Source organism: Grampus griseus (assembly GCF_964374135.1).
Source record: "Grampus griseus genome assembly, chromosome: 3".
NCBI classification, from domain to species: Eukaryota; Metazoa; Chordata; class Mammalia; order Artiodactyla; family Delphinidae; genus Grampus; species Grampus griseus.
The window spans coordinates 74,823,284-74,835,310 of record NC_139019.1 but is presented as its reverse complement, the minus strand read 5'-3'; the positions used below and the strand labels follow the sequence as shown (position 1 = coordinate 74,835,310).

General features: G+C 39.1%; 2 protein-coding genes across 4 annotated transcripts in view; both read left to right on the top strand.

Moving 5' to 3' along the window:
- The window catches only part of ARB2A (ARB2 cotranscriptional regulator A), a 419,560-nt gene that overhangs the window by 309,719 nt on the left and 97,814 nt on the right, over nt 1-12,027 (top strand). The gene's annotated exons all lie outside the window — the stretch shown is intronic.
- Nucleotides 695-1,765, top strand: POU5F2 (POU domain class 5, transcription factor 2; the record flags this gene model as incomplete). The annotated part of the gene is made up of 1 exon (XM_082651760.1): nt 695-1,765. One exon carries the CDS (start codon nt 695-697, stop codon nt 1,763-1,765), a length of 1,071 nt encoding a protein of 356 aa, XP_082507886.1.

The window sequence follows — 12,027 nt, the reverse complement described above, 5'->3', positions numbered from 1 at the left end:
CAAACATGGAATTAGTTAGGAAACTTGGCCCCAGTGAGAGTGGAATCTGACGGAATGCGGGGGTGAGGGACAGAATCTGACAGTAAACTGATGCTAACTAGAAATTCAGGCAGGGATGCTTAGGTTTCCTAGGGCACAGGGACTGAAGATGTGCAGGTGGAAAGACGTTGGCAGTACTTGTGACCATGAAGATAGCAGTGAGGGGACAGTTAATGAATTAAGGGGTAGCATAAAGAAAAAAAACCTGGTATAGAGATATTTAACAAATATTTGTGAGGCCTGAAGCGGTCATTCACATTTCGTGGAGAAAAGAGATTAGATACCAGAGTTCAGAAGAGCTGAAAGGAAACACCTAGGTTCCCTTCAGGGAGAGGATGGACTCAGTGACTAAGGGATCCCAGACAGCTTGGAGCTGCAAAGCCCAAGAGAGAGACTTGCACTTCGGAAGGAGTTGGAAGCAAAGTTCAGGGTAGGGGAGCCCCTCCCCTAACCCTGGGGACCAGGCAGTTATCAGTAGGATCTACCAGATTTCCCCCGCCAGCTCCCATACACACCCTCGGCCTCAGTTTCTCCCGCCTGCACTGCCACCTCAGCCCACTGGGGGGCGGGGCTCGAGGGCGAGGCTGGTGGCTGTTCCGAAGCCTGGAGAGCCGTCCGTTCCTACCAGACTCCCTGCTCTGAGCGGTCTTACCCCATGGCCGGACACAGCCCCTCAAACTTCCCCATGCCGGGCACTGGTGGGGACAGGCCCGCAGGACCAGTGCCGGTGCGGGTTGACACTCCAATCGAGTTGAGCGCCCAGGCGGCCCCCGGCAGGCTGATGGTCCGGCCAGAGGTCAGGCCGGGGATGTGCCCAGACCCTGAGGTGTGGGCACTGTCCCCAGGTCCCCCGCCGTGCGAATTCCAGGATGGGATGATGCCTTGCCGGCCCCGGGTCGGAGCTGGAAAGGTGAGCGCTTGGTTCCCAAGACCCTCTGAGGTCGCCTTCCCCGGGCACTGCATCGACCTGCAGTGCATCCCGACGCTGGCGCTGCCAGAAGACGTCTCTGCCGTACAGGAGATGGAGCAGTTGGCCAAGGAGCTGAGGCAGAAGAGGATGACCCTGGGGTACTCTCAGGCCGACGTGGGGTTGCTCATGGGGGCTCTTTTTGGAAGGACGCTGAGCCAGACGACCATCTGGTGCTTCGAGGCCCAGCAGTTGAGCCTCACCAACATGTGGAAGCTGCGACTGCTGCTGAAGATGTGGCTGGAGCAAGTGGACATGGAGAACCTTCTGGGCTTATGCAAAATGGAGACGATCCTGCAGCAGGCTGGGAAGCATAGACGGGCATACAGGGAGAGACACATCGGAAACAGCCTGGAGAAACTCTTCCTGCAGTGCCAGAAGCCCACACCCCAGCAGATCAGCTGCATCGCTGGGCAGCTCCAGCTGCAGAAGGACTTCATCCAAGTTTGGTTCCATAACTGGAGCAAGATGGGCAGTCGGCCAAGCAATGATTTCTCCCCACTGACAGAGGTGGGGACTGTCGGACCTCCTCTCCCAAGAGGACCAGTGTGCTTTCCCCTGACATCGGGACTCCATTTCTGTGTCCCCCATTATGGGGGACCCTACTTTACACCGTTGTACCCCTGCCCCTTTCACTGCGGGAGGAACCCTCCTCTCTGCCCCAGCCACCACCCTGAGCCTCCCCAGGCTTTCCAGCTGAGGCGCCTGCCTTTCTGGGGAGGGCCAACCCGGGGAAACGGGTCCCTGGGGTTCACTTAAAGGCTTTTAGCATTAAGTCCTCCATTAGTTGTCTGAAGAAGTTAAGAATACGTAAGGGAGAGGGATGGGAGCTGTTTAGGAAAATTTGGGGAGGGAGGTTGAAGTTTACTGCTGTGTTGTTTTTCCCTTTGTTTTTCCTTAGCATTGACTTTAAGGTACATTCCAAAACGTAGATGGTTTTGGATATTTTGTTTCTCTCTGTTTATTAATTGAAAAGTAATTGTGTCTCTTATTCCACGTGGTTATCAGTAAACATAGGGATATTCTTATGAACACAATACTGAGTGAAAAACTCAGGTCACAGAAGACTATGTCAGTGTATTATTTCTATCAAAACCAAGCAGAACTTTGTGTGAACACAGAGTCCAAGATAATCGTTGCCTCCAGGGGAAGGTTTGAGGATGGGACAGGAAAAGAGTACATAGAGCCTACCCAGAGCCCTTGTTGAAACACAAGAGTTTGCCGGTTCTCCCCCTTTTCTTGAAAGATGTGTTTTTTTCTAATTCACTTTTCAGCTCTGTTTGGTTTATTCCTTGGGAATTTCCCTTACTTTCTTTTGAGCTCAGAAATGCTTTGTAGAGGATATTTGTGATAGTTGATCCAACTATCCAACTCCCTGGTGGCTTTTGCAGTGGTGCATCTTAAATCACTTTTCCAATCTCTTCCATGAAATTGGTCTTTTCCAGTTCTCTACTTCTACATTGGTCAATATGGGTCATCGTATACTAAACAGAAGGCATTAATCCCTCTGTGTTTTCACACCTGTTGCCGTACACCTCCATGTAATATTTATGGTTTTATAATTCTGTCACCATATACTATACCTGAGTTTATGTATTCTTTTTGCTTACTAATCTTGTCCATTTTTTTCTCTACTTTTTTCCTTAATCAGTCTTACAAAGAATTTATCTACAGGTATTTTCAAATAACAAGTTTTTTATTTTTAATCCTATTTACTGTTTTTATTTCCTAATTATTTAATTTTAGGTTTATTTTTATTAATTGCTTTTTTCTAGTTTCTTCCAATATGTATTTCTTCCTCTCGTCAATGTCTGAAAGTAGAGCACTGTCAAGACACGTAGGTTAGTGAAAATGGAGCCAAACTTCAAAAAACCAAGAGTATGTTGTCAGTGGTTAGCAGTGTCATATGTCAGAGATCAAATAACATAAATCAAGTAAGCTATATCATTTCATTAACAAAGATGTTACGGGTACATGTCTTAGAACAATTTCAGGGGAGGAGTTAGTAGAGGCAGGTTCCAAACAACAGTCCAAAGTCTTCATATTTGCCAGATTTTCCCCTACCTCAGTTAAAAACATAAATTCCAACCACTCACTCAATGAGATCTTTGCCATCATTCTGAAAATTTCTGTATCAAATGTTTCCTTTATCTTGTATTTCCTTTTGACAAGGCAGGTATTCTTAACCTGAAGATGCCAAACCTCTTTGAGGTATAAGCAGAATAGCGTGTTTGTACATATGTGCATTTTCTTCAAAGATGGTGATGGTAGCCTTCATCACATTTCAATGGGGACCATGACTGTGTAGATCTATGATTTTAGAATTTAAGCAACACCTTCCCATTGGCCATCTTACTTTTGAGAGTTTTCCCTTGAAAACTAATAGGTAATTCCTGGTTTTCTTCAAGTCTGTATTTTCTGGGTATCTCTAGCCAGTACAGTATAAAGGCCCTGAATCAGTTCTTACATAAGTCTTTCAAATTCAGACCAAATACTGTATTGATTATTGCCTTTATTGTTCTTATGCTTTTATCATTCCTTGGCACTTTAATTAGATTCTTATCATAAAGAACAATTTCTCCCTTCCCTAGAAGTTTTCCTACTTCTTGTCTAAGAAAACTTGAGGTGTTAGGAGATCCCTCCTTATTCCAAAACATTATCCTGCTCTTAAAATAGCATCTGTTTTCTATTATTTCATATTTTTAAAATGTGTGTAGTATACATCATTGTTTATTATACTAAAACTGTGTCATAAGGATTTATTTTTCAGAATAGCCACTTTTGTTTATGACTTCCTTCTAGAAATAGTCTTACTAAACAGTACTGATTCCCTTAGCAGAATCCATTTATAAATTCTTTTTAGGGTACAAAATTGTATTATCTATGTAGAACAATGTTTTTACAATGAAAACTACAATTCCATTCAAATAAAATCCTAGTGGAATATGGGAGTATTACTTGACAAAGTGATTCTAAACCGAAAGAATGAAACTTGGGGAAATATGGAAATTTTGAAGGTAAAGCGTTAGGGCCTTGTTCTACCAGATGTTATGAAACTACAATAATTTGAACACAGTGTTGTGGTCGTGATGAACAAAATAAAAGAAACAAGTATTTGGCTATTCCATCTGTGGTCATGTAAATTGGTACAACCTTCATGAAAGGCTATTGGGTAATTCATATGAGAAGTTTTTAAAATGTGCTTTTCCTTTGGCCCATCATTTCAACTTTTAAATAATGTTTATAAGAAAATAATTGTTATATGTATGCAAAAATTTAGTGATAAGGGTGGTATCACAGCATTTTTTTTTAATTTTAACAACGAAAAGTTAGAAACAGTGCTCAACAAAGGGTTAAATAAATAAAAAGGAACACCATATAGGGTAAAAATTGACAAACAGTTTAGAAAAGATTGTTGAATGAGGCAAAACAATTTATTAAACTTTGTGATGTCATTTTTTAAGGAAAAAGGTATATTACAGGGAAAAAAATCTATGATAGGTATTACTGATGATTTTTTTAAAAATTTGCTGTATGTATTATACAGTTTAAAAATTCAAGAAATATATCTAAACAAAGACTCCAGAAAATCTAGGATTCCTAAAAATATTCATTCTTCTAGTCTTTCTTGTCTCTAAATGGTAATTTCTCATTATAAAACAATATTTTAGAATAATAAATCTGGCCTTTTCATTTTTAGTCAGATTTGTAGTTTCTGTAAAAGAAAGACAATTCTCTAAACGCAGGAGTATTGGGACATATCAGTTGGAAAGGCATTGCTAAAAATTAGGGTTTTTTTAATCAGATGTCCATTAATGTTAAAGAGCTGTAGTGCAGCTCAGTGAATGAAGATACCTGCCATATGTCTGTTTTCCTGCACAACATGGTAATTTACAATTACAATTAGAGTGTTTATATACTTCAGTGTAGTTAACCTACATTTAGAATATAAGCCCAAATCATTTTCATGTTCCTGGATGTTTACTTTTCAATTTTAAAAAAGCATTTGAAAATATCAAAATCCTGGTTTTATCACGGTAGAATTCTCCCTACTTGTCATGTTTGAAGAAACTAAATGAATATAAATGAGATCTGTGGATTTTTAGATTTGAAGGGGGGTCAGTTCCTGTGATTACAGCCCCAGCCAATTGAAAGATGAACTGTTATGAAGTAAATCTACCCCAATACCCAGTAGAATCCTTAAAACAAGGCATTAGCATTATCGTGGTTACACCAGTGAAGAGAAACGTGACAAGAAGCTTTGGGAGACTGTATGGTTTACCTAAGGGGCTGCCTCCAGAAAAGAACCCAGCGGGTAGGTATGTTGGGCTGCTGCTCTGCCACCTCACTTTTTAGCTGTGAGCCTTGTGAATTCTCCTAACGGCAAAATCAGCTACTTTGGCACTGAACTTGCGTTTCTTAGGTTTCCTTCCCCCAGCTTCCAGCAAAATTCGAAATGCAAACCAACTTCACTTATCGCTATTGACTCTTGTACTGACTGCCTGCCAAAGACTATGGTCAGAAAAGGAAAAATTGAGGCCTTCCATTGATTTTTAAAATCAATGTTATCTTCTAAATCTGTACAACCTGTTTAACATACCATTTCTTCTTTGCCAAAGGAGTAACTCTATTGTTTAATAATTAGTCTTCCTTCTGGGATGCATGGTATAGGCCTTCTTTTAGAACTGGCCAGGGCAGTGTATAAGATGCATTAAGTTGAATTGTTGTCTTAGAATGGATGATAATGCTCCTGGAACAGCTGTAAAACTTTGGATATCATTGACTGAGTAGTGGGCAAATCTTAACATACACCTTTTTACTGAAAGAGAATTAGTTTCAATATATCACATATTAGTTTGCTAGGGCTGCCATAACAAAGTACTATAGCTTGGGTGGCTCAAAGAATAGAAATTTATTTTCTCACAGTTCTGGATGCTAGAAGTCTGAAATCAAGGTGTTGCAGAGTTGCTTCCTTCTGAGGGCTATCAGGGAAGGATCTCTGTTTCAGGCTCGTAAACAGCCTCCTTTTCCCTGTCTCTTGACATTGTCTCCCCGTGTACATATCTGTGTCCTAATTCCCTCCTCTTAGAAGGACACCAGTCAGTGGATTAGGGCTGCCCTACTGACCTCATTTTAACTTAGATCTCTGTAAAGATCCTGTCTCCAAATAAGGTCACATTTCGGGGTACTAGGGGTTAGGACTTCAACATATAAATTTTTGTGGGATAAAATTCAGCTCATAACACCAGCCTAATTAAAATTTAAGCTAGATTCAATTATTTGTTAATGTAGCCATTCAACAAATATTAGTTGAGTACCTTATATAGCTGGTTGTGCCCTCGGTACTTAAGATGCAATGGTGACCAAAACAGGCTCATCCTGACCTTCAGGGTGCTTAAAGTATGCTGAGGTGTCCATGTTAAACAAATAAGCATGTGATGACAACTCATGATAAATATGATGGGGTGTCAGGTATCAGAAGTCTTCATTTAGCTTTAGAGTTATAGTCCTCCTGTTACATGAGTATTGCCTCTGATAACATCAGTTGTTAACAAATATTCTAAGCCAGAGGAAGTATGGCCCCATAGCCAAGGCATAGTTTGGAAGACAGGCTTTTCTGGGTTCAAATCTCAGCTCAGTAACCTACCATCTCTGTTACTTGAAATTACTTCTTTCAGCCTCAGTTTCTCATCTGTGAAATATGTCTAGCAATCCACAGGGTGAGAGAGTTGATAAACAGGTAAAATTAAGTTATATAAAAAGAAACCCCTAGGACTTCCCTTTTATGCAGTAGCCACCCAATAAGTTTTCTCTCCATTGTGTTTTCACTGTACCTTGTCTGGGCTTTATTTATAGCTCATAAATCGCTCTTTTGCATCCTAGGAAATTTCACACAGTGAAATTGTGCTCATCGATCGATAGCCAAAACTGAATAATGAAAGAACAGAAAAAGACAATAGTCTCAGTTGCTAGAAAACATACTATCTAACATTGGGAAATGACTTTTGGAATTGTAATAATTGGAAGACAATAAAAAGTTCGTTTCCTTAGCTGTCAAATAACAACTAGGTAAGGGAACAGATGATAAGGTTTTGATTTGAAGGATTTAGATAAAGACTTTCTGAAAAACCTTGTAATGTTATATAATTGAAAGGAATGATCTCTGAAGTTGTTTCTAGCCTATAATAATTGTATGAGTCTCCATGAATAAGAACAAAACAATGTACCACAGATTGAATATGGAGGCCACAAGGATATAGAGTATGGGAATGGACAGAGGACATTGTTCCTCATACTGTGATTACCACTTAAACCTTTCCTTCCTGATCTCCTGCTGTGGTCGCAGTTGTCTCCCAAATGCAAGCCCAGTCCTGCCTTCATTCATACTATTTCTTCATTGAACTCTAGCTTTTCTGTCCAAAGCCTACTATATTAGTTTGCTAGGGCTGCCATAACAAAGTACCACAGATTGGATGGCTTAAGGAACAGAAATGTATTGGCTCACAGTTCTGGTGACTCCAAGCCCAAGATTAAGGTATGGGTAGGGTCGGTTCTTTCCAGGGCTGTGAGCGTAGGATATGTTCCAGGCCTCTCTCCTTGGCTTGTAGGTGGCTATCTTCTCTTTATTGTCTCTTTACATTGTCTCTCCTCTATACATTTTTCTGTGTTCAGCTTTCCCCCTTTTATAAGGACACAAGTCATATTGGATTAGAGCCTACCCTAATGACCTTATTTTAACTTGATTACCTTTGTAAAGACCCTATCTCCAAATGTCATATTCGAGGTACTGGGGTTTAGTACTTCAAGATATAAATTGGGGGGGAACCCAGTTCAACCTGTGACATCTACCACTCCTGATAGAAAATATAGGTGGGTGCTGTGGGGGGAGGGTGTAGGAACCCAGAGAGACTTGTTTATTTTTTCTTGCAAAGGAGTTAAATAAGAGGTGTGTGATGGAAAGGAAAGAGCATTAGCCGTGGAGCCAGGCAGCCCCAGATCTGCGTTCTGTCTCTAGGTCATTCACATAGGTAATATCACCAATCCAGGGTAACTCATCAGAAAATTTCAAGAAAAATAACATTTTTTCCCTCCCAACAAATGACTTTATGGGCTGAAGAATTACAGTAGCTACTTATTTCTATCTATTTTAGGAGCACAACAATTGTACTTTTATCAGTGAGATTGAATGGCATTATCTTAGGAAGAAAATTTTGTATATTTTGATAAAGATATGATTCTTACTTTCCCCAGAAAAATTGCTGTGTGAGCCTATTGAGAAAGCTCTGTCACTTTCTGCTAAGCATTGCCAGCCATTAATTTCTTCAAGCTAATGTAACAGGACAGTCAAGTAACTTGCCTTTAATTTGTTGTGATTGTGTTATATTTATGAAAAGCAGAGCTAAAACAGCTGATAGCAAGTGTTTAGACACTGGTTGTTTTCATAAATGGTTTTAAGAGCATTGCTAAATCTAAGTAGACACTGAGTAAGTTTTCTCAGTATGTGAAATGTAAATCATTCTTTCTGTAATCATAAGTCATTAAATGCATGCAAATGTTATAAATGATTACCACATTTCAAACATATTTTTATGGTACCAGTCTGCTTGCTAAATATGTATTACCTTTGAGGTTTAAACTAAAGAGGTGGGAAAAGACTTACCATACAGGAATTTATTGTGTTGTTCTTTTCTCTCCTAAAAAGGCAATCATACCAACACCATAGGTAGAAAAGAATGTTTTTGCTTCTGTGTCACATCATTAAAGTAGTGAATCTAATGCCGTACATTTTTGTCTTCTGGGCCAAGAAATTTTAAGTAAAATACTAACAAAAATGTTATGCTTTTAAATGAGAAGTGAAAGAATCTTTATCCTTTTTATTTGAGTTTCCAGAAATGGCACACTCCATAAAAAAATTGTATCATTCTTATTTTTAAACGGAGTTTCTTTCATTAGTCAGTAAACAGTTTATTAGGTGAACATTCTCTGAGCACATATATACACCATGTGAATGTTTAGGAAACAGAAGGTGCTTGAATTTGTGAGATTTAAATATTTTCTCACAGTTGATCCAGTGATACTGCGGTAGAAATAAAACCACATGTAAATGAAATACCACTTTCTACTAAAAAGCACGTATAAATTTTCTACCATTGTTTTAATGAGGACAACAATGATTCTATTTACTCAGTGGAACATCTTATAAATCATTAGCATGTTTACCTCCATATGCATTCTAAGACTCACCCATAAAACTCTACCTGTCCTAATCACAAATATGCATGTACATTAAATTATATTATCTGACTGCACATATTTTGTGCTGCTAATATTCTTGCAAATATTATTAAATTTTGAAAGTATAAATAAAGCAATGATTTGGTTTCTCACTTGCTCTTCTAAAACACATGTGCATGCACATACTAATACTCATATTTTAAATACATTATGTAAGATATGAGCTATGTAGATCAAAGGTGCTACACCAGAACATGGCAAGCAAAAGGAATAACGCTCAGCATCCAGCTTTGGTCCATCTCCCAGAAATCTTTGCTGTGGCCCCAAACCAACTCCTGTTTTTCCTCCACTTCTACATCCTCACATTCTTATAAGTATAGGATATAATAATTCTTATTATACCCTATACTTCCTTGGTGGTTAAATGTCTACTAAGCACCTGTTGAGGGCTAGGCACTAAAGATCAGAATTAGACAAGGTACACATAGGTTAAGTAGAGGAAAGGAGTGAGAAAAATCAAGGATCACCTCATCCATGGCCAGAGTTAGAGGAAAGGACAAAGGAACAACCCAGAGGAAGGAGCACATAACTCAGTGGGGGGTACCTGTCCCATTAAGAACAGGGACCACTGGAGCTAAGTAGGACTTGAAAGATAACTAGGAGTTGTTAAGTGGAGGGTGTGAGAAGAGGGATGGGGGAGACCAAAAGTCAAGAATGGGAGAAAAAGTGAAAGGACTTGCTTTTGACTAGAAATCTAGGCTGTGATTAGTTGCTGCAATTGAGAGTTAAATGCAGTGGCTAAAATTCTGATAGCCATAGCAGAAAGTTACATAGTTCTCAGTACGTGAAGCTAATTACATGAATCTTTCAAAATGCATTGAGAAAAATATTTTCTCAACATTAAATTTAAAGATGAATATATCAATCTTAAGGAGACATTGAACAACGCAAGAGATAATCTCTTTAATTGTAGTACCTCTGTTGATTTGGTGTTGTCATTTAAGACACACAATCATTCTTCAGGTGACTGGTTCTTATATTGACTTATAGAAAATAGCCTAAGTCTCAATACTAAGATCCAAGGTTCTGAAGGCCTTTCTTCCAGGAAATAAAATAATTTTGTACTGGCATAAAGCTTCCAGATGGTTTGCCTTTGTACTACTGATCAGCAAATCTAGAAAAATTAATGGTTGGTAGATCCACTGTCCTATTCTTCTCAAGAGTCATTGTCTCCACTAGGCTTTTGATACAAAGGTGTTAATCAGAACCTTTATGTTATTTGCAATATCGTAAGAAACACAGGGAAGAGTTTAACTGAAAAAACCATCAGACACCAAAGACAGTGTCTTAAGTTAGTAGCCTAGTTGCCTTTGTGCGCAAAAAAGAAAAAAAAAAAAATCTGATGAGAAACCTTGTTGTCTGTCATGGAGCATGGTCATTCTGTCCTTGCCCATGGCTCCAGATGCAAGAGAGTGCCTGGCATGATACCAGGGACAGAGATTAGTAAGTGTGCATAACAAGCAACTGACTTAAGATAAATCATCAATCCATCTGTGGGGTTTTTTTTTAATCTTTATTGGAGTATAATTGCTTTACAATGGTGTGTTAGTTTCTGCTTTATAACAAAGTGAATCAGCTATACATATACATATGTTCCCATATCTCTTCCCTCTTGCGTCTCCCTCCCTCCCACCCTCCCTATCCCACCCCTCTAGGTGGTCACAAAGCACTGAGCTGATCTCCCTGTGCCATGCGGCTGCTTCCCACTAGCTATCTATTTTACGTTTGGTGGTGTATATATGTCCATGCCACTCTCTTGCTTTGTCACAGCTTATCTGTGTTTTATCCTCATATAAAATAAAGATGACTGAAATATTCCTGTACAGAGTCACTCTGAGAACCAGAAAACAAACAAGCAAGCAAAAACTCTCATAAGAATTTTTGAGAAGTACTTAACAAGGCATAAAGAGCAATGCAATGCTTAATAATGCTTTTTTAAATAAAATTTAAGGCCTGTAGATCTTCAGTTGTTAAGTCCAGTGTTGCTTCCATCTGTGAATATTGAAATGCTTTAATATATATAGTAATTTTTACAAAACTTTCTAAAATGAGTCCTTAGCGCCAATGTAGATGTTGAACAAGATTAAATTTTTTTCCCAAATCATGCAAACTCACCAGTGTCAGAAGCCATCAATAAATACATAAGTCTTGACACCCTTGCTTTGTCCTTATATATACTGAGTGACACTTTTTAGCTTCTTTCAGCAGACAAGTTTTGAAGACAGGCAAAAAATGTGTTAGGATCCAGCGTTGATAGATCTGTTTCTTATGAATTTAGGTCACTTCTGAAAATCCCCAAAGTATGTATAATGAAACAGTTGTTAGGTGAATAATTTTGAGAGGTCTGCTTGAGGTAGCAGACTCATGTTTGGGCCATTCCATTGGGAAATTGTCTTTTCAGACCCTTACCATCAACTGAGAAGAGCTAGAAGGAAGAGAGCCTAAAAACGTAAGGCTTCTAAAAGTTAACTATGTTGGGATTTGATAAGGATATTTAGAAAGTGGGAGATAAGTAATTATTTTGAGAACACTGAGACATTTTTATTGGAGTTCTTTATAACTCAACTTGAAGTGGAATATAGCTTGTACGAATCATAATGCCAGATGACAGTTATTTTCCAGTCAGTTCTTAAAGTGGTTTACATGTTATAGTTCAAGCAACATGAAAATTCGTTCTGGAAAAGCATTTGTTGTCCAAGGCTTTCTTAACCAAGAGAAATAGCTAC